Source organism: Ptychodera flava, chromosome 4, assembly GCF_041260155.1.
Source record: "Ptychodera flava strain L36383 chromosome 4, AS_Pfla_20210202, whole genome shotgun sequence".
In the NCBI taxonomy this organism is placed as follows: domain Eukaryota; kingdom Metazoa; phylum Hemichordata; class Enteropneusta; family Ptychoderidae; genus Ptychodera; species Ptychodera flava.
In genome coordinates this window covers 34,022,525-34,047,858 of record NC_091931.1, presented here as the reverse complement: position 1 = coordinate 34,047,858, position 25,334 = coordinate 34,022,525, and the positions used below count along the sequence as shown (strand labels likewise).

Below are 25,334 nucleotides of genomic sequence, written 5' to 3'. Positions count from 1 at the left end.
AGAAAAAAGTGGGGACAAATGTTGTGTAACATGAAGTACGATGACTTTGTGTCAGTAACTATTGGATGTTCATTCAATAGGGTTTGCTCTTATTAACATTATTCAACAATAGAGGGCGCTATAATAGAAGCTTCTGTTAGGTGAATATAGCTATTGTTCAGATTGTGAGAACATTTCTTAAACTGATGGAACGATGATTTAGGGTCAAACAAATTATTTTGTTTTTGTCTTTTATTGAAAGTAATGCAGATCTCCAATGGATGATACCGTAAGAGGGTAAAATGTTGCTGTGCAAATAATATCATGATGTTGTAATACATGCGCCTCATATCATGAACACCATTTAGCACAGAACCACTGCATAATCATTGGTTTCACCTTTGGCTCATGAAAATGGGTCTCATGATCTGCTGCTTAAATAAAACTGAGAGATATCACAAATGCTTCACCAGGGAAGAGTCACTGTGATTGAGAAATGAACAAACGCTGGACCAAAACTTTCATGGATACACTGGAGATGAGATATTGCCAACAAGCATTTTATGCATCTCAGAATATTTTGGAAGATTACTGATAAATTTCCTTTGATAGTAGAGTTTTGTGTTAGAAAGCACCACCTGTCCATCTGCCTGGGGCAAGTATCTTCTTGGCTGAACTGGTAAAATGAATAAGATACTTCGCCCACTGGGAAAGTGGAAAGAGACAACCTACGTCGAGTTTCAACTGAGGTCAGAATTGATGCACCGGTTCCCGATTGATCTTGTACACTGAACAATGGTGTATCACGAATGACTAGCCCAGTATCAATCACATTACTTCTCTGTCAACACACGCTATTTGGTGAAGTGTTAGCAAAGTTGGTGGGCCGTCTCCAAGATAAAAATCCAAGTCAAAGGGATTTTAACTAGAGAGAAGTGGTTCAAATAAACTCATTGTGTGTGTGTTTATTGCATCACTAGATATCACCATATAGAAGGTTGTCACAAGCCAACCTTTTACTTTGCCATCATTTCATACAGAAAGCCATGTAATTCTAGATTTTTTGCTTTACCTACATATGTATTTCTCAGATATTCATAGCGATATATATGCCAAATATTGCTGAATTGTTTTCTCCAATGATAAAAAAAACCTGAAGTTCCATGAGAGTTTCATACATGAAGTTACTTTTTTTAAATCTCTCCCTTTTCAAACTTAGTTGTCCCCTTGAAAGCCTTAACACTTTGCCACACGAGGAAAATGTTGCTCACATGTACATATCAATTTGCAGTGTTGGTGTCATTGCTTCCTGTGTCTGTTTGTGGAAAGAATTGTTGGGCGACTCTTTGCATCTTGCCAGTACCGGATTTTTCTGAGAGTACGCCCACTCGAAAAACCGCCCATGGGCGGTTATTTGGAGGGTGGGCCGTTATTAAGAATTTTAAATTTCATCTCAACCTTTGTCTATGGCATTTCAACTTGACTCCCCTTGAAAAAAATTACCTACGCAAAGGTCAAAAAGTTTTATATAGCGTACAAAATAAAATAAGTTACACTTCTAAGATAATTACTTCGGCGATATATGTCCGTATCCCCCTATTTATGCTACTAAAATGCAGGTGGAATGATCCAGAAGAACGCAAAGTCAACGTTAGAGTTTGCCACACAATGTCGACAATGACTGACAGATGAAGCAGGAGCCAGGAATTTTCCATTCTGCACGATGGGGATCATGAAATAAATAAAATGACTATCATAAAAAATAACTGTGTTTCATTATTTTTTTATTTAATGTACATCATTACTTTTCACGTTTTTTTCGCTTTGATACAAAAATCTGATGATTTTCTTCGCGTAAATTTGTTGCATTCACAAACGTAACAGTAGTAGTAATTGTTATGTAGGTCATTTCCCCCCACACTCATCATGACCTGAGTTCAATTAGTCTAGAACATTCTCAAGGTCACTGCCCTTAATGACCTCACAACCTTGAATTCAATTAGTCATGTTTGGAATGTTCTGAAAGTTGATTAGTTGTGTAAGAGAGATAATTTTAGAACAGTAATTAGCATGTCAATAAAAGTTCTAGATTGTTCTTATATGCCTTTATAAAAGGGACGTGCACAGCTTCCAGTCAGACTTTTGGGATCGTGTCTCTTGTGTGTTACTAAACTCCAGCAGTAGTCATTCTCAAGACTTTTCAAGACCTTCACTGCCAACGCTGGATTTATACTGTGGACTTTGTGCAACTTCAAGCCTGCAAGCCAAAGGACTGTTCATTCATCCGACTGACTGTTACAACTCTGAGACTGGAGCTTTGCCGTCCCAGCTGAGATAAGTAGTCTGTACACTTTTAAAGCTTGTACTCTATCCCTGACTTAGTATTATGTTTTATTTTCGTAATAAATTTTGTTTTAAACGTTAACTGCTGAGTTCACCCTTTTGTTCGTCTTCTCTGCACGTAACAAATTGGGGGCTCGTCCGGGATACGAACATTTGAGCCGTTTGACAACATTTTGCCAGCCTTTTTAAAACTACTGTATACTGTGAACTCAGCGAAATTTAATCATGGCGGAATTTAAACCAGAGGAAATGGATGACCTTGATCAGGACACATTTGATTCCCTCAGAAAAGACGACCTCATAACACTGGCCAATTTCCTTAAATAGAAGTCAAAAGATCTATGCGCAAGAGGGAAATACAGTACCGTATTGCCAAACATCTAGTTGATTTAGGCCAATTTGAGGAATCCACCCTGAAAGATTATGAGCCCGAGTCTACCTTTGAACTAAGAAAATTAGAATTAGAAATGCAGACAAATTTGGAGATCAAGAAACTAGAATTACAAATAGAAAAGAAAAAAATACAAATGCAGTTAGAAATGGAAGAAAGACAGAGAGAGAAAGATAGGCAGGAAAGATTAGAAATGAAACGTTTAGAGCTTGGACAGTCAGGAAAATCCTTCCCTTCACACGGTTTTTGACATCACTAAGCATTTCAGGTTAGTCCCCCCTTTCCAAGAAAAGGATGTTGATAAATATTTCCTTCATTTTGAGAAAATTGCTCAGAGTCTGGATTGGCCTAAGGAGTCCTGGTCTATGCTTTTGCAGAGTGCTTTGGTGGGTAAAGCCAGAGAAATTTACATTCAATTGTCAGTAGAGCAGGCTTCAGATTATGATTCTGTGAAGGAATTAATTCTCAAGGGCTATGAGTTGGTGCCTGAAGCTTACCGTCAGAAATTTAGGGATTGTGAGAAGGTGAAGATCAAACTTATGTTGAATTTGCTAGAACAAAAGAACAACTGTTTGATCGTTGGTGTTCTTCTGAAAAGGTCAGTCAGAATTATGACAAATTACGACAACTTGTTTTGATTGAGGAATTTAAGAGGTGCATTCGGAGTGACATCAAGACGTTTATCAATGAACAAAAGGCAGATACATTGGAGGTTGCTGCACGTTTGGCCGATGATTACTCATTGACTCACAAATCTTCATTTCTCAGCAAACCATCCCAGTCCTTTTCATACAGAAACAATGCAGGTAAATTTAACTCCTCCTTTTCATCCAAGAATTTTTCAAAGGAGAGTAGGAAATCAAATGAAAACAGTTCACAAAATTCAAGTAACACTTCCACATCATCAGATCCCAAGTCTCAATCTCCTTCTGACAAACAGTTCGGTACACTTTCTTGTAATTATTGCAAGAAAGACGGCCATTTAATGTCAGATTGTTTCAAATTGAAAAGAAACGTGAAGGTCAAAGTGGTCAAAGTGGATCTAAGCCCACCGGCTTTATTTCTTCATCAACTCAATTAGAGTCTAATAATGTGTGCAACACATTTTCTGAGGTTAAATCCCTCTTATCCCCAATTAATGAGGTCAAGGTCAATTCTTCTCAAGATAGCATTATGGGTATTTTCGAACCATTTATTCATGATGGTTTTATATCACTTTCTAGTGATTTCTCTTTCCGCTACCCCTGTCAAAATTTTAAGAGATACCGGGCTTCCCAGTCTCTTTTGTTGGCAGATACCCTGCCGTTTTCTGAAAGTCATTTTCAGGTTCTAAAGTTCTTATTAAGGGGGTAGATTGTAATGACTACATTCCTGTTCCTCTCCATAATGTCTATTTGTCTTCGGACTTTGTTTCTGGACCTGTGACTTTAGGTATTAGGCCTTTTTTGCCTTTTGAAGGGATTCACCTTCTTCTGGAAACGACCTTGCTGGGGACAAGGTCATTACTAATCCACTTGTGACTGATAATCCTAGTTTAGATCAGGATCCAGAGCCAATTGAACAAGAGATACCCGATTTATTTCCTTCATGTGCCATTACTCGAGCCATGTCAAAGAAAACTTCCGAGAATCAAAATACTCTCAAAAATAATGTCACAGATGTTGACTTAAATGACACCTTTCTCAGTCAGGTGTTTGACACGGATCATTCCGTTATCCCTCGTGGATTTGAAACTTCCAGTAAAACTTCTGCTGACCAAAGTCAGACATTTTCTAGATCAAATCTCATTGCAGAACAACACAAAGACCCAGATATTTTGTCTTTGTTTGACAGGGTAGATGATGAAGGTAAAACTTCAGATAGCTCTGTTTCCTATTATACAAAATCTGGTATTCTCATGTGTAAATGGAGACCTCCAGACGTTTTGGTTGATGACGATTGGGCTATAAAACATCAAATTGTGGTTCCAAAGCCCTACCATGCTGAAATATTGCGCCTGGCCCATGAAACCCCCTGGGCTGGTCACTTAGGAGTCAGGAAAACTTATCATAAAATTCTCAGTCACTTTTATTGGCCTAATCTCAGGCAGGATGTAGCACATTTCTGTAAAACTTGTCACACATGTCAAATGGTAGGAAAGCCAAATCAGACCATTCCAAAGGCCCCTTTACAGCCAATTCCTGCATTTCAAGAACCATTTAGTAGGATACTAATAGACTGTGTTGGGCCCCTACCAAAAACAAGATCAGGAAATGAGTACATGTTGACAATTATGTGTACATCAACTCGGTTCCCAGAAGCCATACCACTGAGAAACATAAAGACAAAGACTATAGTGAGAGCTTTAGTTAAATTTTTCACTTTATTTGCCTCCCTAAATGTGTCCAGTCCGATCAAGGCTCCAACTTTATGTCTGGTATTTTTCAACAAGTAATGGATCAGCTAGGCATTAAACAGTATAGGTCATCCGCCTATCATCCAGAAAGTCAGGGTGCTCTTGAGCGATTTCATCAAACTTTGAAAAACATGATTAGGACCTACTGTTTTGACACAGAGAAGCAGTGGGATGAAGGAATTCATTTTCTGCTCTTTGCTGTTAGAGAGAGTCAATTCAAGAGTCTCTTGGTTTTAGCCCATTTGAGCTTGTATTTGGACATACAGTCCGTGGCCCACTCAAGCTCGTTAAAGAGAAATTCCTATCAGACGATGATGATTGTCTGAATATTTTGCAATATGTGTCAGATTTTCGTACAAAACTCTCTAAAGCATGTGAATTAGCCAGAGAAAATCTTGAGTCATCTCAGCAGTCAATGAAAATCAAATATGATAAAAGCACCTCAAAACGGAAGTTTGAACCAGGTCAAAAAGTTCTTGTTCTACTTCCAATTCCTGGCAAACCACTCCATGCTCGTTACTTTGGGCCATATCTAATTGATAAGAAATTGAGTGATTTAAATTACATCATAATAACACCTGACAGGCGAAAACAAAAACAGCTATGTCACATAAATATGCTTAAGCCATATTTGGATAGGGATAATCCTACTATAACTCAGCCTGTCAGTGCAGTCAGTTCAAACCATTATGAAGATAGTGATACTGAAACTGACTTGAGTGAAAATACTCTAAACTCAAAGCTGGGCTCGGTCAAGCTTCAGAACTCAGAAATCCTGGAGAAGCTGGAGTCTACAAAGTTGGCACACCTCCAGCCAGAACAACAACAACAGGTGAAAGAACTGCTCCATGAATATAAACACCTGTTTCAAGATGTTCCAACGAGGACAAACGTCATCTATCACGACGTTGATGTTGGGGACAGTAAGCCTGTAAAACAACATCCATACAGACTGAATCCAACAAAAGCGAAATATCTCCAGGAAGAAGTCAAATACCTGCTGGACAATGACTTTATTGAACCCAGTAAAAGTAACTGGAGTTCGCCGTGCATACTTGTTCCCAAATCAGATCACAGTTATCGTATGTGCACGGACTTTAGGAAGGTCAACACTTTAACAAAGACAGACACTTTCCCAATCCCGAGGATTGATGACTGCATCGACCGAGTGGGAAAAGCCAATATGTGACGAAATTTGACCTACTGAAGGGATTTTGGCAAGTCCCTCTGACAGATCGTGCTCGTGAAATATCCGCCTTTGTTACACCAGACGGATTGTTCCAGTACAAGGTGATGCCATTCGGAATGAAGAACTCTCCGGCAACGTTCCAACGGATGATCAACGACGTCATATCCGGGCTAGACGGGTGTGCAGCCTACGTTGACGACGTCGTCCTGTATAGTGACACCTGGGAGGAACACATCAAGCTCATGCGGAAGTTCTTTGAGAGACTGAGCAAAGCAATGTTGACTGTCAACCTTGCCAAATCTGAGTTTGGTTGGGCTAGGGTAACTTACCTCGGACATACTGTAGGACAGGGTGAGGTAAAACCTGTTGATGCCAAAATCAGTGCCATTTCAAGTTTTCCCATACCAAACTGCAAACGACAACTGATGCGCTTTCTCGGTATGGCTGGTTACTACAGAAAATTCTGTCCAAATTTCTCCACAATTACTGAGCCTTTGACTAACTTACTTAAAAAGAAAGTAAAGTTTGTTTGGTCAGAGCAATGCCAACAGGCATTTGATACACTTAAAGCCATACTGCAAAGTGCCCCAGTGTTGTCTGCACCAGATTTCACTTTGCCATTCAAATTAGCTGTAGATGCTAGTGATACAGCTGCTGGTGCTGTTTTATTGCAAGGATAGTCATGGTGTAGATCATCCTGTTTGCTATTTTTCACGCAAATTTAACAAATCCCAGAGAAACTACTCTACAATTGAAAAAGAGTGTTTATCTTTGATATTAGCTTTACAGCATTTTGAAGTTTATGTTACTTCTTCAATCAGCCAATAGTGGTTTATATTGATCACAACCCTCTTGTTTTTCTGCAGAAATTTAAAGGCAAAAATCAGAGATTGCTAAGATGGAGTTTAATGTTACAGGAGTTTAATCTTGACATTAGACATATCAAAGGCAGAGACAATTTAATTGCAGACTGTCTCTCTCGTATTTAGAGTTTATTGTTGTTCACTTTCAAGAAATTTTATTGTTGTTCACTTTCAAGAAACTTTACTTTAGAGTAAAACAAAATTTGAGTACTTAAATCCTTTTCAAGATTACATTTGTAAAAGAAAGATTTTTCTTTGAAAAATTTTCTTTTTTTTGAAGAGGGGGTGTGTTATGTAGGTCATTTCCCCCCACACTCATCATGACCTGAGTTCAATTAGTCTAGAACATTCTCAAGGTCACTGCCCTTAATGACCTCACAACCTTGAATTCAATTAGTCATGTTTGGAATGTTCTGGAAAGTTGATTAGTTGTGTAAGAGAGATAATTTTAGAACAGTAATTAGCATGTCAATAAAAGTTCTAGACTGTTCTTATATGCTCTTATGTAAACACATGTGTATAAAAGGGACAGGCACAGCTTCCAGTCAGACTTTTGGGATCGTGTCTCTTGTGTGTTACTAAACTCCAGCAGTAGTCATTCTCAAGACTTTTCAAGACCTTCACTGCCAACGCTGGATTTATACTGTGGACTTTGTGCAACTTCAAGCCTGCAAGCCAAAGGACTGTTCATTCATCAGACTGACTGTTACAACTCTGAGACTGGAGCTTTGCCGTCCCAGCTGAGATAAGTAGTCTGTACACTTTTAAAGCTTGTACTCTATCCCTGACTTAGTAATTTGTTTTATTTTCGTAATAAATTTTGTTTAAACGTAAACTGCTGAGTTCACCCTTTTGTTCGTCTTCTCTGCACGTAACATAATCCCTAGTAGAAATGGTATGATCCACAATTGTTTACGATTATTGACCTCTTTGCGTGCAACGAATGTGAAACACTATCTATTTTCACACGTTCGACTACTTTGATTAACTTGTCACACTTACAAACTAGGTCAACCTCAGAACACGTGCACACGTCAAAATCTGATCGATGATTTTCTTCGCTTTTTCGCCGAGCGGTTCTGTCTATGGCCTCTCAGCTAGGCGACTGATGCCGTATGTTGTGGGTTCGAATCCGATTGAAAAACTAGCCGTATTTGAATGCGTTCGACAAACCATGGAGGCATGTGATAATTAGATATTATTCCCTAATATTTTTCTTCGTTCAGCGAAGGAAAATACTCGTGACGTAATGACCGTGTCACCACGAGTCGAAGACGAGTGGTGTCATGGTCATTACGTCACGAGTATTTTCCGAGCTGAACGAAGAAAAATATTAGGGAATAATATACTTATAACATGCACAAGCCAAGAATTCGTTATTTTTTGCAAAATAAAATAAGTTTTCCATGACGATTCCGCGTTTAAACTTTTGAACTACTTTAGGAATAAATATCAGTACGCCGTGCACAAGTTGTCAATCATTTCCAGTCGTCCGTCGTGTGCGTTAGCGCTCACGTTCGTTCGTGTGTGGAGCAAATGACAGCTCTCGGTCTACACGTAGGCTACCTTCCGCAAAGTTATACTCTATTTCAAATGTAGTATAGTCCTAGAAATTTATCACAGACGAAGATACGCTATTTTTCGGGAACAAATATCGACTGAATCTCGACGGCGCGAACACTGTAAACGTCGCGCCTGACCCTGTTTGCAATGCGTACGGAACCCACGGTATACGCGACCAGCTTCGAGTTCGTTGTTTCCGCAAATTATTCACGTAATTCCTTCGGAAGCAGTACAGGCGTTACACTCTTGTGTTTACATTGTTCGGATGAGTAATGTTGTAGTCTTTGAAAATATCGATTTCATTACATGACTTTTGATTGTGGGAGAAACATCGGCCATCTGTTGTTTGTTTACATATTTACGAGCACACCGAAGATCGACAAAAAAAAAGGTCTGACGCACCAAAATTGATGACATAGACGCGGGTTGTCGTGACGTAGAACGACCAGAGAATAAATCCCGTATTTTTTAGTTAATTGGCGGTAAATTTTTACCGAATTACGGCCCTGGGCCGTTATTTAGCTACAGGTGTGAAGCAGACAATGTAGCCATTTTCTGTTTAACGGCCCTGGGCGTACTCTCAGAAAAATCCGGTAACAACCTTAAGTTCCCTGCCCTTTTATCTGGTTGTCATATTTCATTAGTGTCTTCAATTATTTTTGGCAAGTGGTATTGATCTTGTTCGAGTAACTTTCAAATAAAATAAAAGTGTGTTTTGGCTTTTGCATCAATTTTAGGACTGATCATGGTAAAAAGACTCACTGATTGCCTAAAATCAGACATCAATTATTCACTTGTTGAATGTCCAAGATTTCATCGTTATTTTGCTGTCTGAAGGCCAACACACAGCAATGGGACCGAACCAAATACTGGGAACTTGAAACTTTTGAGCTCCAAGTGAAGACACTACATGTATGCTTGAACCTAAAGGCTCTGATGTACAAAGTAATACAATATTGGGTGTTACTCAAACTCACCATCTGTCTATGTGCAAGTTGTAGAATGTCCTCAGGGCTGCCTCCCGGGTGAAAAGCTTAAACCCACACTGTCATGGAAACGGAAAAACAAAGTGTTATTTTCCACAGAGTGGCACCTCAACTTGGAATCAGAGGTCCCCAAGAAACATATAAATGTTACATCAGTGGCAACCTCATGCCTAAGGCAACACCACGTGTTAGAAAGAACCTTCTGCCTGCAAACTGGCTTACTATTACCTGTAAAATTTCACATCACCACATTCAATCTTGTGTGAAGTGTTGTTGATAGTCTTTCTCTGGTTTTGTTTGGACTGTGGGTTGTCTTTGAGTGTTGTATTTTATAATCAGCTCTCAAATCAAAGATATCATTAAAAATAAACAAAATGGTTATGCATGCAGCAGCTAGGGAAAGAACGATTGCTTAACATCAAGAATCAGTCTAACAGTAGCTGTAGTTCTAAACTTGTTGTATCCACGAAGATGAGAATGTGTCAATCTCTATACGAGATAAAGTGGGATCAACATACGTACAAGTTAAGGATTGTGACTGTCGCATGGCTGATATGGCAAAACATGAGTATATTAAGTAACTTTCCATTGCTGAAAAGTTCAGGAATATAGATTTTATGATGTCTGTGTTCATCAGGGACAGAGGGGTGTACTGAGAATGCTCAGATTGCAATTTTTCAGAGTGAGAAATAATGACATGAAAATATTTTCTGAAATTTGCAACCATGCATATAATGATTTCATTGTGTGAACATTTTAAACTTTAATGACATTACATCTCAAAATGTGGTACATCCTGAGAATTTAGGCATTGTTATACGCAAGAAAATTCACTATGCTTGTTAAACGTCTGCTGCAAGAGAATACCATACCAACAAATTGGTACACAGTATAGGAGGACATTCACTGATGAAATCAGGCTTTTCATTGTCACACTGACCTGTGTGTCCTTGATTCCCTTCACACAGAAAAACCAAACAAGGAAATGGAAGCCATACATGAGGATGGTCCGGAATATTGATCTCTGAAACGAGAAATCAGGAAAAGAGTTCATCAGGTGTGGGAGTGAGGGGGAGAGGGGAAGGAGGAATGAATTGGAAAGTGCCTTTTCTACAATTCTATATGTAGATGACTCCTTGATGTTGATACTGAAAGACAAATTGTATGGAGACATCAGCCACTTGGATCAGATTACATTGTGAGATATCCTTGGACCATAGGGAAGTTCCTTCATTAAAACAGCTGGTGTGAATATTTCAACATGGCATGGGTTCATTGCATAGATTACAAAAATTTAATTTTTGAATGTCATGAAAAAAAAATTTTCAGAAAAAAAATTTGACCTCTACTTCTGCAAACACCTTCCTTAAACAGCTTTTAAGAAACATTAGAGATTTGAATAACTATTCAATTACCTTAGCAACAGCTTCATTTTGTAGATGTGCTCTGGAGCCACACACTATTGCCATTTTATGCTGTAAACCACAAAATAACATGTTATCATTCTTGTCTACTGTTATTGTTTGTGCAACAACACCCCATGTTCAACCCTTTCATTACCAAATTTTGGTAAAATCCTTTTGTTTCCCACTGAAAACACCGACCTGTACACAGCGAAATGGAGTGAAAGTGCAGGAACTTTCGCAATGCATCTTCAAGTAGAATGCGCCTTGGAGATGCACCTTGGAGATAGTTTATTTGGACACTTACACTTTCACATTACAGTTTTGCTTTATCACTTGTGAAAGCTCGATTGGAAGCTCATGGAGTAAACTGTAACTAAAGTTTTCACGGACTTTAATATTTTTGTGAAAATCAAAAATTCAATTTTCCTCCATAGTGCTGACACAGACATGGTGGCCATCTTGAATATCACGTATTGGTAAAGTTGAGGTAATTTGTTTTTCATAGTACCATTACAAACATTTGCATTTTGACAGAAGAATGTTGAAATGTTTCACTGAGGAAAGTTTAAGCAAGTGTAAGATTTTCAATTTCGAGGCGCATACAACCTTAAAGATGGAATTGAGGAACCTCTAATATACCTCTACATAGTCACACAGAATGCAGTTTCATCAGAATTTGCTAACTTTTAGCTATCATAATCTGAAACTGAAACTTAGATTTACATGTATATTAACAACTATTCTTATTGAGTTTGTGGCTGACATTGCATCTCATCCTGTTTTACAACAGCAAGCCGATAATTTTCATAGTATATTTTGCCATTCCATACAAAAATAAACGATGAATTAAAGGTATTCTTCAGCATGTGATTTACATCAACATATCAAAGCAAATCCGTCATATACCACTGTTGAATGTCCTTGTTTATATTTATGTGATGAATGAGTCCCCTGTGATATACATGTTGCTTATTTGGTGAAAACAGTAAACTGGGCAAATATATTATCCTAAATCCATAAACCTTACCCTAAACACTTTGATGAATGAGGGGACAGAAAGAAAAACAAATGGCGTGGCTGACTTTCAGCAAACAAAGGCTGCAATAGGGTGCCACACAAATGCCAACAAACAAAAGAAATCTCAATATTTGGGTAGAGGGCGCCACACAAACCTAAAGACCTGTCTGTTTCTGTTCACATACCGGTACATGCATAGCATTTTGTTCCTTGTGCTGTTGTTGTTGTTGTTGACTCTGAAAACATACTTGAAATCATCTGTAAAGCTATACCTATATTGAAGCTTCTTTGATAATGGTAACTACCTGATCAGAGGAAAACTGCTCAACAGATAAATGTAACAAATGCAGAAATGCTTGGAGAATAGTAATCAACTTGGAAGATTATCATTACACAAAACATATGAGAAATAAAATGTATTTTATTTATTACAAACACATATTAAAGATGTCTTACCTCTTTTGTATTAATCTCTTTCATTGCTTTCTCTAAATTTTCTAAGTCTGGAAATTCAGTCGCACCATCAGCATCAGCAAACATCACATATTCTCCTCTGGAACTGAACATTCCTATTCTGACTGCTCCACCTTTCCCGCGGTTCTTTTCAAAAGTCAGCACTCGGACTTTGTCTGTTCCATATTGTTTGGAATACTCTAACCCTATCTGTGTTTTTGCATAAAAAAATGTACCATAGGTAAGTTCACTTTTCCAAACGGCAACTGAACAAATGCATGTATTATCTGACTACTGCAAGATAAAATTTGGAATACAAACTCAAGCCTTTCACCATCAGACTCTTGTACATCCTCATGTTTTCTAGTGGTGTGGTTTGGGTTTTGGGGTTGGTCATAGAGGGACGTTGTACCAACACAGGTGAAACAGGTGAAAGGTTTATGCAAAATATCATACAAGTACACTTAAAATCAGGTGCAACTTTAGTGTCATCAATTAACATTGTAGATAGGACATTGTAGATGTATAATAACAATGGACATTAAAGAAGGCCAAAATAATAATAAAAGCACACTTACCTCAGATGTTTTGTCTTTGCTACCATCATCTACAATTATAATTTCATAAGTGAGGGAAGAATTTTTCTTCTGTATGGGAAAGAAACAAAATTATTAAGACACTAAATTTTTGCATTCAGGATTTTACTATCAAAGGCAGTACATTGATAAATGTTGCTGGGATTCTGCAGTCATTTTATCTGTGTTCTGTTTGAACTATGAACAGTCCTTATCTGTGATGTTGTTGCTTCCCTTATCACATACCATCAGTTTGACAATTGAAGCGAAACCCCCGGAGTTTGTAATGTCATGTAATCTCAATGTTGTCCATTGATACTATCCTCTGAAATGTCAGAGTAACAATTCAGAACACAGTATTACCCACACTGTCTGCTGAGATTACTCAATCAACTCATTGAATCTTACTGTAGTCACTGATTTGTTGTGTTTCTCTGGCTATTATAGAGTTCACCACACATCGTGCCCTCCAGGACACTTCTTCACAAACAAGGGCAGCACACTTCACTGATAAATTTGCTTTCATTTCAGTAAGAATAATGTCTTTAGATCACACAAACATTTGAAAATTGACAATATTATTATTTTGTCACTCCGTAATTATTTCACGGTGGAATATTGGGGAAAATAAGAAAACATCATGGCATCAATATACCATGATTCAAACAGGAATAGTAGCTAGCACATTTTTCTTTTCTGTATATTTGAAACTGTCTATAATGAAAGCATTTCAGGGAAGATCTGGCAGGTTCTTGAATGTCGTTGTTATAGATTAAAAAAAGACAAAATGAGCAAAAAAACATATACAAAAATGTGTTAAATGTGAAGGCATTCATTTTCAAAGCAAGGAACATTATAATACTTACCAATCTAGATTCTAAAAATTCTAAAGATTGGTCTAACATGATTGGTACTGAAAGGACAGAAAATAAAATAGTCAATGTAATGTTATATTTAATTTCCTTTGGTGTGACATAATCTATGAATAATGAAGCAAGTTTTTTCATGTCATGGTTTCAAATCAAGTCTTAACAGAAAAAAATGTTTTCCACTAAATGCTGCATTTATGATTTATTTGTTCATTTTGTTTGCGTTAGGATTCATTGTATGTTCATTTCTTGCCTTCACATGTTGGCTGTACAGAGTAAAGAGATGTTTGTTACACGTGTTAATGCAACACTTGTATGAAAGAACTCAAAATTTCCTATGTTGACAAAACACATGTAGAATGTGGTATCAAATAGAACAAGTATTTTAAATTCAGGAACACACACCATCAGCAAATGCCTATGCCTGTTGAACTTGAATGCCAGGTAGATAAACCACCTCACAATATGACATGTCACATCAACATAGGCATAGTTAAACTTCCAATACAGTTATAAATGCACTACACCTGTTAGGACCAATGGTTGTAGTATCTGCTTAATACACTTGGAAGCAAAAGCAAAATCGAAGCTCGAAAAAATGAAAAAATTATGCTGCTTCATACTTACATCTTTCTTCTTCATTATATGAAGGCACAATCACAGACAGGTTCTTTGTAGGTTTGTCTCGTATACTAGCAAAGGCAACTTTGGATCCATCTTTATTTGGGTCTTTGAAATATTTTTCACTTTCATTTATTTTGGTGTAAGGCTTTGGTTCCGTAGTGAGATAAAGGTAAGCTATCAACTGTAAGGTAAGAAAGGAAGAAATTTAATATGTCATACAGCAATCATCTAGGTTTTCTTTGATTTTGTGCTGTCAAGAATGCTACACTGTTTCCTTTGAATGGTTAAACTGTTGTTATGTTTGTATTTTCAAAGGAAATGATTAACCCACAAACAGAATTCAAACAGAGTGAATGTCAAATCTATTGTTACCTTCACATAGCCATACAAGGAATACTACTAATTATGTGTTGAACAGATGGCAAATGACAGTATATGTTTCATAGCCTTGACCATTATTGTAGATTTGCTACTGAATAAAGTAACACATGTGCAACATCCACTGTTTCCACAAGTCTTGTTAAAAAATTCAGATTATGATTGAACTGCAACACCATTTAGGAATCATCTTCATGTGGAGCCTAAAAGTCTGACCAACAATATTCCCTTTCAATATCACTTATGTGTATCAACATCTAACACTCATGGACATGGGGACCCAAGACACCTTGACTGATGAAGTCACACATATTCTCAGGGTAAGCTGCTCTCAGATGTAAAGTGCAAATGACAGTATGGCAGGAATATTGGAGAAGTTATGTGGCTGTTGACACTCACTATAAATGAAGTATGTAAGAAAGTAAATGCAGGCAATCCTATCATATCGTCCACCCACATCATGGTTACTTGTAACCATCTTTTTAGTTAGTTAAATAATAGCCCTGGTGGGGCTGGGCCGTGCGGCTTGGGCTTCTGTGGTGTGGCACGCGCTATGCCCCAACCATAGTGTGAGCCGCATGACAGAACCCCAAGTCGCACGGCCCAGCCCCACCAGGGCTACAATTATTGCAGTTACTTTTTAGTCAGCGAAAATAATAATACGGTAGGGATTTCTAGAATGAGTGGGTAAATAACAGCCTGGTCAGTAAAGGGGGCCTTTTCCCCGTTGTCAGAATAGATAGATTTATTGTATTTCTAGGCCTCCGGCCCCTATACAAAGGAGTTACATTCCAGATGATCCCCGTTGTCCCTTTCTGCTAATACAATAGATGAAGAATTTCCGGCCACGTTTAGTTTTGAGAGTTAGACCGTCCGGACTGGAGATTTCTTCTGAGCCTGTGACGCCTGCCATGCTGACCGTCAACAGAATTGTTTATGATGGTGCAGGGAAGAGAAAATTTGCATACAATGGTGGTAGGAATAAATCATAATATGACAATTTTTGCAAGGAATTCCGATGCATACCTAACATTTCTATTTCATTTTTGCAAAGTGACCAGTTACTTTACAGTTTTCTTTATACAAGTTTGGTAATTAGAGGGGCACACCAACAAGTTTATGAGTTGAGGTCAAAGTTCATGGGAAATGCAACGTGGAAATCAGCTGATCGAATCAACAGTATGTAGCTGTGAATCTCAGTCATTCCACTCTAAGATTACTGACGTGATGTTTTTTTGCCTACGACTGGAATATTTTAAGACAACAGTTGACGTGGTCTTGAAGGATAGTGCCTGGCTGTTCAGGAACATTGCTAGCTAGTTACTGCACTGCTCGACAACAACCGTACGCCTGCATGTAGCGCCTCCCATTCGACATGAATTTTAAAGCACGCATATGGAGGCTTCCTTGCGATCTCAGGGATAAGAGCACCATCCGTGTAAAGGAAATCGAACAGAAATAAAACATACTGCAGTTTGACTGTTTCACAGTGACTCACCATTAGAAATGCTATGAAAACCAGGACAAGAGCTGCTACGAACAGCTGTAGCAAAGTTACCATCTTGAAACCGGAAGTAGTAGACGAGCTTTTGAAGCGCTTGCGCAGATAAAAGGCACGTTTTTAAAATAGCATTTGTAACAAGGATAGTAATTGGCCTGACGGTTTCGAGGGGTGTCGGTATTCACCAATAGACAAACTCATAACGTAGAGAAGACCTATAGCTCAGAAGACATGGCCGCTGATTTCAAGTAAGTGTACACGTGAATTATTTTGTATAGAAAAGCTAGTTCAGCAATGCAATGTCTTTTGCTCACCAAATCATTTACATTTTCGAGTGCCTATGGTGCAATCAGTATAGTTTGTTTTTCTTCTTACCCCTAAACAGGACCGCACAACCCGTAGAATACTATCGACAGTTCTTGGTAAGTGTTGATATACATCCATGTATACACCATTTACACATGTTACAGTATGTGGACATATGGACATTTCATTTACAGGTCAACCCACAGATGTGCAACATTACTTATCAGCTAACTTGGCCAAAAGGTGTTTAATGCTTATACGTGATTTTTTCCTGACAACCTTCTACGAATACTTCTGTGGCCGTTTATCGACCCGGTGATTATGGTCAAATTACGTAACCTGTCAACAGTGCATGACATATTATTGCTACAGTTTTTTACATGTACGATAGCAACATCTAAAGCTTTTTGTAAACAAAAATAATTTTTTAATTTTCGTCATCTCCATAAGCTGTAACTTTTGATGTATTTTCCTACAAATTTCTCTGTATCATTTATTTGGAATATTTTTTCAGTAACCACGTTTATACAAAATACGGTGTCTTTTCCTACTCCCAGAAACTGGCAGAATCATGCCAAACTGCCCAGCGTTCAGCTTGTCAATACAGGCTGTATATGTGTTAATAATTTGTCCATGGCTTCCAGAATAATTGTCAATGACAACATTGCATGCTGTACACGATGCATAGTCTTGTCGAAGCTAGTACTTGGCATCTCGACATATTTTAGGGAAAGAATTAAGTGGTATGTTTGTTTTCCAGAATAAAAACAATGGGAAATATTATCAAAAGTTTCAGCTTATTGTCATTTTCGCACCCAAGAATGTGTGAAAAACCATCATCCAGCATGTCACTTTCACTTTCTTTTCAATGATGTTGATAATGGAAATATGTGTCTTCATAGCACACACTGAGAATCATTTTCACAAATCTTGCAGAAAGAAGATGTACGTCCAGATGGTAGGGAGTTGGGAGAAATCAGAAGTACTATTTTAAATATAGGTAACTTACTGATGTATTCATCATTTCATGGAACACAGTTGTATAAGTCATACCTTTATGGTGATCTCCAAATGCCTAGAATCTAGTGTTATTAACAATTCGTCTGTGATCTGACAGCTCTGAAAGTCATTCATAGTTGACAGCCTCTGACTGCTGAGAAGTTGCTGAATCTCACTACATTACAATCTGTTTGTTTTCACCAAATATATTTAAACCAGTATCTCAATTGAGACCATTAATTTTATGTTCTTTCTTTCCTCCACTTCAGGTTCAATAGGTACAGCTGAAGGATCTGCTCTGGTCAAACTTGGAAACACAACAGTTGTATGTGGAGTTAAAGCTGTGAGTTCTGTTTTGACATGTGCAAAACATTGTTGTTACACGTACATAAATCATAAACTCAAAATGAGTGTTCTTTATTGACTGTAAAGGCAAAGGTACAAGGCTTGTAGTAGCATAAAATGACTTTGAATTTTTTCCATCTCTCTTCAGGAATTGGCTGTTCCAACAGTCGAAAATCCAGAACATGGTTACATAGGTAAGTTTTGTTAAGGGAAATACTGATTTACAAACCAAATCAAATTCAGATATTATAGCCTACACAGCAGAGGTAGTGTCCACATTTAAAGAGCCTGACAGACACATGTGCAGGCACACACACACACACTCATACACACACTCTCTCTCTCAGACTGAACTATTTAGTGTATGCCAGCATTTTTCCAAAAGAAGTACCAGTAACGCTTGAATCTTCATTGTCAAAAGGTACATGATGCTTTGCAGTTTATTTTGAACTAAATGTTATGTACAACGCTCAAATGCCATGTTTATAGCGTGGTGTTCTCATAAAGTCTATTCACAGATATGACTCACAGTGACAATACGTATGAACAGGTATCGTTTCTTAGCAACAAGGTTTCTTCTCTTTCTAATGTGTATTCACTTATTGTGTCCAATTTGAAGTTCCCAATGTAGACTTACCTCCACTGTGTTCACCAAGATTCAGGCCTGGCCCACCCAGTGAACAGGCCCAAGTTGTCAGTCAGTTCATCGATGATGTTATCAAAAAGTGAGTACCCGTATTTTCTTTCAGTCTCCTCTGTCATTGAATTGTACTTCTTTGAAGACAAAAATTTTGAGGTTGGTTATAGTCATGTTTGGAACTTTCCTTTCAACCAGCCAACTCCTCATCATCATCATCTTCTACATAAGGTACCCAATGACTTCCAAAATTAACAGTAAATCATCAATATCTTTTGCAATGTCAATAAATACAGTATAAAAGTGTAAGAGGAAGCACACTGCTTTATATCATTGTTTTGAAGTATTTCTCTCAAAAGACAAAAGTGTTAGCATCTTTTTGAAAATGCTTCATATTTTACTGACTTCACAGTTCCAAAGTAATAAGTCTTGAAGACTTGTGTGTACTTAAAGGAAAGGTAAGATATGTTCTGTTCACTTTTTCTTTTACATTTGTGGTACAGCATTGTGTCTCATTTAGAATTGAAGCCAATCACTCAGTCAATCATTGTACCATTGTAAATTGTGTTATCCTTTTCATCGCAAAACAGCTATTTTATCAACTCCCAGTTTCATTATGGTAAAAACGTCTGGTTAACTTTAATTTACTTGTTATGGCCTCTGCCAAGTATTGCCCTCAGTATTTGTGAAAAATTGTGCTCTGCTAGGACAGGAAAGAATTCACTCAGTCAGACATGAAGGGCGCCACCTACACGCCATTTTATCATTCTCTTGCACCTGCCACAACAAAGTGGCCAAGAATTCTTTTGACATGTTGTGTGGCTGCAATTATTTTTTGGAACCAGTTTTGCTCTTTACTGTAATTTACGCTTTGTCAATTATATCCTGTCTAGTTTTGTAGATGTTTTCTATAAGCATGCGCACCAAAATATTTATGATACTATTATGACTTCTATCTCTTTACACCTGGTTCTGTTATTTCTCTATCACACTTTTGCTTCTTATGTTTACTGTTTGCAGATTGTCTGGGTTCTATACTGTGATATGATGTGTCTGGACTATGATGGCAATGTTATAGATGCCTGTGTGATAGCGTTGCTGGCGGCACTCAGAAATGGTGAGTTTACAAACTAGAATGCTCGATGTATGTGAACTGTCAAAACAAACAAGAAATGACAAACATGCTTAAAAGATACAGGAATATAACAAAATTATTTTACTGTTATTTGTGAAAGGTCAATATGTTTGCCTATGGCCACATTACACAGGCTAATCAGTTAATATTAGTTGTGAATGGAAATTATTATTCTGTCAACCTCATATCATTGTACACTCAAATGATCTAGAACTGTAGCATTATCTAAAAAATGACAGCTTAAAAAAGCCAAATATATTATTTGTATCAGTCTCTGTTTGTTTTTCGAGATCCTTGAAAAGGTGATTATACTTTTGTCATCTGCTATTATTCAACAGACAGGTTTCCATTTTCATGTATCAATTCATTTTATGACAGTGTCACTTCCTAGCTTGAAGATTGATGAAGAAACAGGAGCACCGACAGTTACAACATCCACAAAAACTTCACTGCAAGTGAAATCAGAACCAGTGTCAACATCATTTGCAGTCTTTGATGAGTAAGCATATAGATATCTTCAGGTTTCTACCATCTGCGATATTGTGAATTGAGAAAAATGTTTTTTTCCCACTCAAATATATTTTTGGATACAATTTTTGACATAATTTACAGTCCAAAGTGAAAGTATTTTTAGATGTCTATTGAATAACTGACGGGGGCAAAGGTACCGAACATCAAATGCCCTTTTCATTCTGTATGCGTGTTACTATTCAGTGTGGTTGCACACTCCGGCTTATAGATGAGTATGGACTTTGTTGACATTTCAGGAAGTAGGAAGAAAGAGAGTGAAGCTTGAGAGAGTCACGCTATAAGCAAGTTTATGATTGTGATTACATACATTATGTATATGTACATACACATGTTCAGAGTGTATGTAAGCATACTCACAAATGCATAAGGATGCATTTTGAAATAACGCTCTCTGTCCTCTGCTTGAGAATTAACTCATCTTGGTTCAGGTTCTCTAATGGATTTTGCATGTGTGATACTTGTTGCAGAAGGCAAAAGATTCCAACTCCTGAAATTAAAATTTTTACCATTCATGTACTGAAGCTTGATCTACACTGCCGTATTGTCATCATTTGCGAATTAATCAGCTTTCATGTATCAACATTTCTCTTCTTCACAATTCAGTGAAATTGTAATTGCTGATCCAACCAATGAGGAAGAGTGCCTAGCAACAGGAGTTGTAACCATAGTTACAGATGGACATGGAAGACTTTGTGCCGTACATAAACCAGGTGAGTGTAGGTTGAACATACACTGTGGAGTTAGTTACTGGTATTATATTTGGTTGTAGTTATGATATTTTACATTTCAGAGTTCTGAGAAGGAATGATAATTTCTATGTAATGTAAGCTGAGTGCATTTATGTTGTTAATCAGAGTTGGTTAGTAAGTTTCTATAGCAACAGTCACCAAGTTTACTTCCATCTCATAAGAAATTTTGTACTCTTATTTCAGCTGTTACAATTAACTGAGGAAAAAAGTGTAATACGTTTAGTTGATATCCTTGACAAATCAAACCAGTTACCAAGACTGTTCATGAAATATTTATCTACTGTCGTGTAATGCAATCTTCACTGGTGACTTCCTGCTGTTGGTGTAGAATCTTCAACAGCTAATCCAACAAGACCTGACCTTGATATACAATGTATTTTTTTGAAAGTATTTGGTAATTTAATGATTCTGTCTGTGTTTTTGAGAAGAAATTCATATTTCTTTAGTGTTTCAAATGTCATAGGAGGGTTGATGGCAGTGAAAAGTGGCCCAGAACAAAACAACCACCTGAGGGCGATTTTCAGCCTGTGGATGCTGACTTGATTTCGCCTTTGACAACAAAACATTATTCGTCAACAGAGATATTACAGGCAATCAATTCTTGACAATCTGAAGTGGAAGAAAGAACTTGTTCAAATGGGATTGTGATAATGAAAGCCAATATGAAAAAAGATGATTTGCAGACAGATGTGTGGAAGAACCACCACTCTACATTCCACATTCAGAAATCAAATATTTGACTTCACTTTCTTAAAATCAGTTTTCACCAACAAATGTTGCATTTCTTGGCAGGTGGTAGTCCTTTGTCAGACATGCAGCTCAAAGACTGCATCAAGAGGGCGCTGTCCAGGGGTGAAGAGGTCAGAAAGTTGCTGAATGAAACCTGCATTACCTTGGACCGGTGATGCAGTATGAAAATATATTTATGAGACTGTTTACAATGCAGTGAATATTTTTATATTACAGGGCTTGAAAATTTTCATCTTAAAAATAAATTTTGCTCAATTGATTTTGTTCTGGTAGCCTTTTTTCATAGACCTTTGGTATTCAAGTGTGGGGGTGGGTGGGAATGGGGAGGATTTGGGCACTGTGCTTACAAATATGGCCAGTGCCAGCTTTAGCAGGTCTAAGGGTATTAGATAGTATCTGGAAAAATCATTCTGTTTTCCTTGGGGAAAAAATCATTCCAGGAAACAATTTTGATGGAATGGCATACTGGGTAAAGGGAGGGTAGTGTTGGTGCATGCAACCATGCTCCTCATGCATGTCAAATCAGGGTGGATGTGAAATATTCCAAGATATAATCTATGCACTGCCAGAATGAAACGAAGTGACCATATGACTGCCATATGAGAGATTTTTGTCTTGTTTCTTTTAATAAACCTTTCATACTGGAACTAAAAATATCAACATTCTGTGCATTATTACTACTGGGAGGTTATTAGAGTGCTGAAATATCAGCCTGAATGGAGATGGATACCATACGGCTGAATAATTGCCTGCTCTAAAGGACAGATTAGTCTGGTTCCCTGACCCATTTTCCCCGGAAAATGGGACTGGGAACCAAATGGGTCAGGGAACCAGACTAAAGGACAGATTTGTAGTAGAAGTATAGTACTCATGTAGTGGAGAGTGTATTGTTCTGTCAGGTGGAATGCATCTTGTGCATATGTTTGACACTACAGTGTCAAAAATGGCATTTACTTGTAGAATGCTGTAGTTCGATGGAACCATGTGGGATAATGTGCAGCATCTCAGAAGCTGTTATCCAATTGGTTGGCTGCATCTTACTGTTATAATTGAGTAATACAAATAGACTCCCTAAGCTGCTGTGAATAGTGACATTTGACTGATCAGATATAACCTTCCGAGCATGCTGCACATCAGCAGAACCATGTACCAAGCATGGACAAGATGTTTTACTGATGATAGAAATATGTGAAATTTTTATATAATTTCAATATACAGGGACAACACTTAGCCAAACTGGATGAATTTCATTGTCTATTCTGGCTATAAAGATTGCAGTTCTGTAAATGCATAAAAACAAAATTTTAAAACTAACAAACCAGGCACATGCAGTGTTTACTGTCATGTATTGAGTGGTCCCTCCAAATGGAATTGACATTCACAGGTGCCGGGGTGTGAATTTTCCAACCTAAGATGAACTAAACAGTCATTGCTGTGTAATGGGACAGGTCCAGTAGCTTCACTTTTGTTATTTCTGTAAATTCACAAGTGTGAATCGTCCAAATTTTATAAACTCTTTATAAGAGAGTTCGGTGAAATTTTTGTTATGCTGTCTGAAGATTAACCCATTGCTGACCCTTTAAATGCTAACCGTATTGCGGCATTCTAGCATTTTCACCAGGTGTGTAGCTTTGATGGTATGCAAATTACCAAATTATCCACAGTTGCAAAATATTTGATTCAACAACCCTTAATTGAATCCCTTCCACACTTTGTACAACTCCATAGTTCAAAATAGACTGGCTGCACCAAATAAACAAGCATTTTGGATTGAGGGATTAATAGTTCATCAACAATGTTGAAATAGCTATTTGAGTTAAGGTAGAATGCACCTCGGGGACAGATATTCAGACTCTCAAACTTTTCCAATTCTTGTCTGATATACCATTTGTAGGGGCTCATGGTGTAAGAAACATTTGCTCCGGCTTGTTTTTTTCGAAAATTTAGAGTTTTTCCTCCATAGAGTTAACAAAGTGAGGGCGGCCATTTTGATTTTTAACTTGGTAAATCTTGGATTATTTGTTTCTCTAGTACCGAAATTTGCATAGTGACCCTCCGATTTTTATTCTTGATTTTGAAAGAGAATGTTTGAAAGATTCCTTGAGGAAAGTTTGAGCAAACGTTTGTCTTCCTCTGTCGAGGCGCATACAGTTATTGCTACAGCTGGAAGTTTGACAGAAATCGCTTGTTTTTTGTGAGAACTTCCACGACAAATTACGATTGATCGTACATTAACAATTTGTTTTAAAACTTGAAGATTGAGAACCTAATTGGCCACTGACAGGCTGGATAGATTTAGGGGTAGGGGGAGCATAGCATCGGATGGTGAGTCAGAAATTTATTTCCATGATAGAACAAATTGACAAGGCCTCAGAGATGCTGGCATGAAAACTGATGTCAGACAGATCCAGGGTCCGCTAATTGCGATTTTGCATTTGGGTTTGGATGCTTCTCAATCAGGTTTTCTTGGTTGAGCTGAAAAGAAAACCAACAAATTTGGGTATACGAATTGACGACTGTGGCCACCATTTTATTTTTTGTTTTCTTACAAAACACCCGATTGAAAACCCCCGCAACGTTGTTATTGTGCGCGCTATGGTTATTTCTAGCTCAGTTGAAATTTGTGACGTTATGTACATATTTATCCAATGCGGGGATATCGCAGGGTAAAACAACATTTTTTCCACTAAGAAATAAATTCAGGGAACAGGAAATACATGTTGCCTTCTTAGGAGCAAGAACTGACGTGATAAGTAGAAGAAAAATTGTAAACGAGAGAAAAATAAATGGCGTAAAATTGATCTATGCAAGAATGACTCATGTTCACGTGACAGTGGTTGAGTCATTTGAAAGTTTGTTGGTATTGTATTGATGATGCGACCTCGCATTCTGAATATTCCGGAAAAAGATGATGGCAGGTTGTAGTAATGCACTATTCATGTTTAGAATCACATGTACATGTAGGTGAAAGATCACCTGGATTCACCGACGAGGTTGCGAGCTCTGTTGGGATATTTTTAGAGACTGACGTCTGTGTAAAAAGGTTTAATATCCGTCGATGCTGTGGACATGTAGAAAACATGGCAATGAAGTTTTGTAGATTGATTAGAAATCACCCATAATTTGGCCATGTAGTGACGAAAACGTATTTTTGTTTTGATTAGAAATCACCCATAATTTGGCCATGTAGTGACGAAAAAGTATTCTTGTTTCAGAGTTTGCTATGATATCGTATTGTCCAAATGGGTATCTATCTGCAGCGCCCACTATAAATCATTAATGTGATCAGTACTGATATCGACCGATGGATGATTCGCAAAGGTTTGACTTGTTTGTGAATATTTATAGAC

At 37.6% G+C, this 25,334-nt stretch overlaps 4 protein-coding genes across 4 annotated transcripts in view; 2 read left to right on the top strand and 2 right to left on the bottom strand.

The window, feature by feature from the left end:
- Positions 1–16,633, bottom strand: part of LOC139130391 (dolichyl-phosphate beta-glucosyltransferase-like) — a 32,562-nt gene extending 15,929 nt beyond the window's left edge. The window contains exons 1-8 of the mRNA XM_070696196.1: positions 16,530–16,633; positions 14,657–14,834; positions 14,027–14,073; positions 13,164–13,232; positions 12,589–12,795; positions 11,125–11,184; positions 10,650–10,733; positions 9,701–9,768 (exon numbers count right to left, since the gene is read on the bottom strand). Of these exons, the coding sequence (XP_070552297.1) occupies positions 9,701–9,768; positions 10,650–10,733; positions 11,125–11,184; positions 12,589–12,795; positions 13,164–13,232; positions 14,027–14,073; positions 14,657–14,834; positions 16,530–16,592 (776 nt within the window). The 5' untranslated portion in view covers positions 16,593–16,633. The remainder of the gene's footprint in view (positions 1–9,700; positions 9,769–10,649; positions 10,734–11,124; positions 11,185–12,588; positions 12,796–13,163; positions 13,233–14,026; positions 14,074–14,656; positions 14,835–16,529) is intronic.
- LOC139130381 (protocadherin Fat 4-like) overlaps positions 1–25,334 on the bottom strand; it is a 361,272-nt gene that overhangs the window by 65,197 nt on the left and 270,741 nt on the right. The window lies entirely within an intron of this gene.
- Positions 1–25,334, top strand: part of LOC139130385 (NXPE family member 3-like) — a 353,637-nt gene that overhangs the window by 71,093 nt on the left and 257,210 nt on the right. The gene's annotated exons all lie outside the window — the stretch shown is intronic.
- Positions 16,628–22,243, top strand: LOC139130392 (exosome complex component RRP43-like). Its single transcript, XM_070696197.1, has 11 exons — positions 16,628–16,780; positions 16,918–16,954; positions 17,775–17,838; positions 18,107–18,180; positions 18,331–18,376; positions 18,802–18,907; positions 19,232–19,277; positions 19,840–19,936; positions 20,333–20,453; positions 21,089–21,195; positions 22,027–22,243. The coding sequence occupies exons 1-11, from the start codon at positions 16,764–16,766 to the stop codon at positions 22,137–22,139; spliced, it is 828 nt and encodes a 275-aa protein (XP_070552298.1). The 5' UTR covers positions 16,628–16,763; the 3' UTR covers positions 22,140–22,243.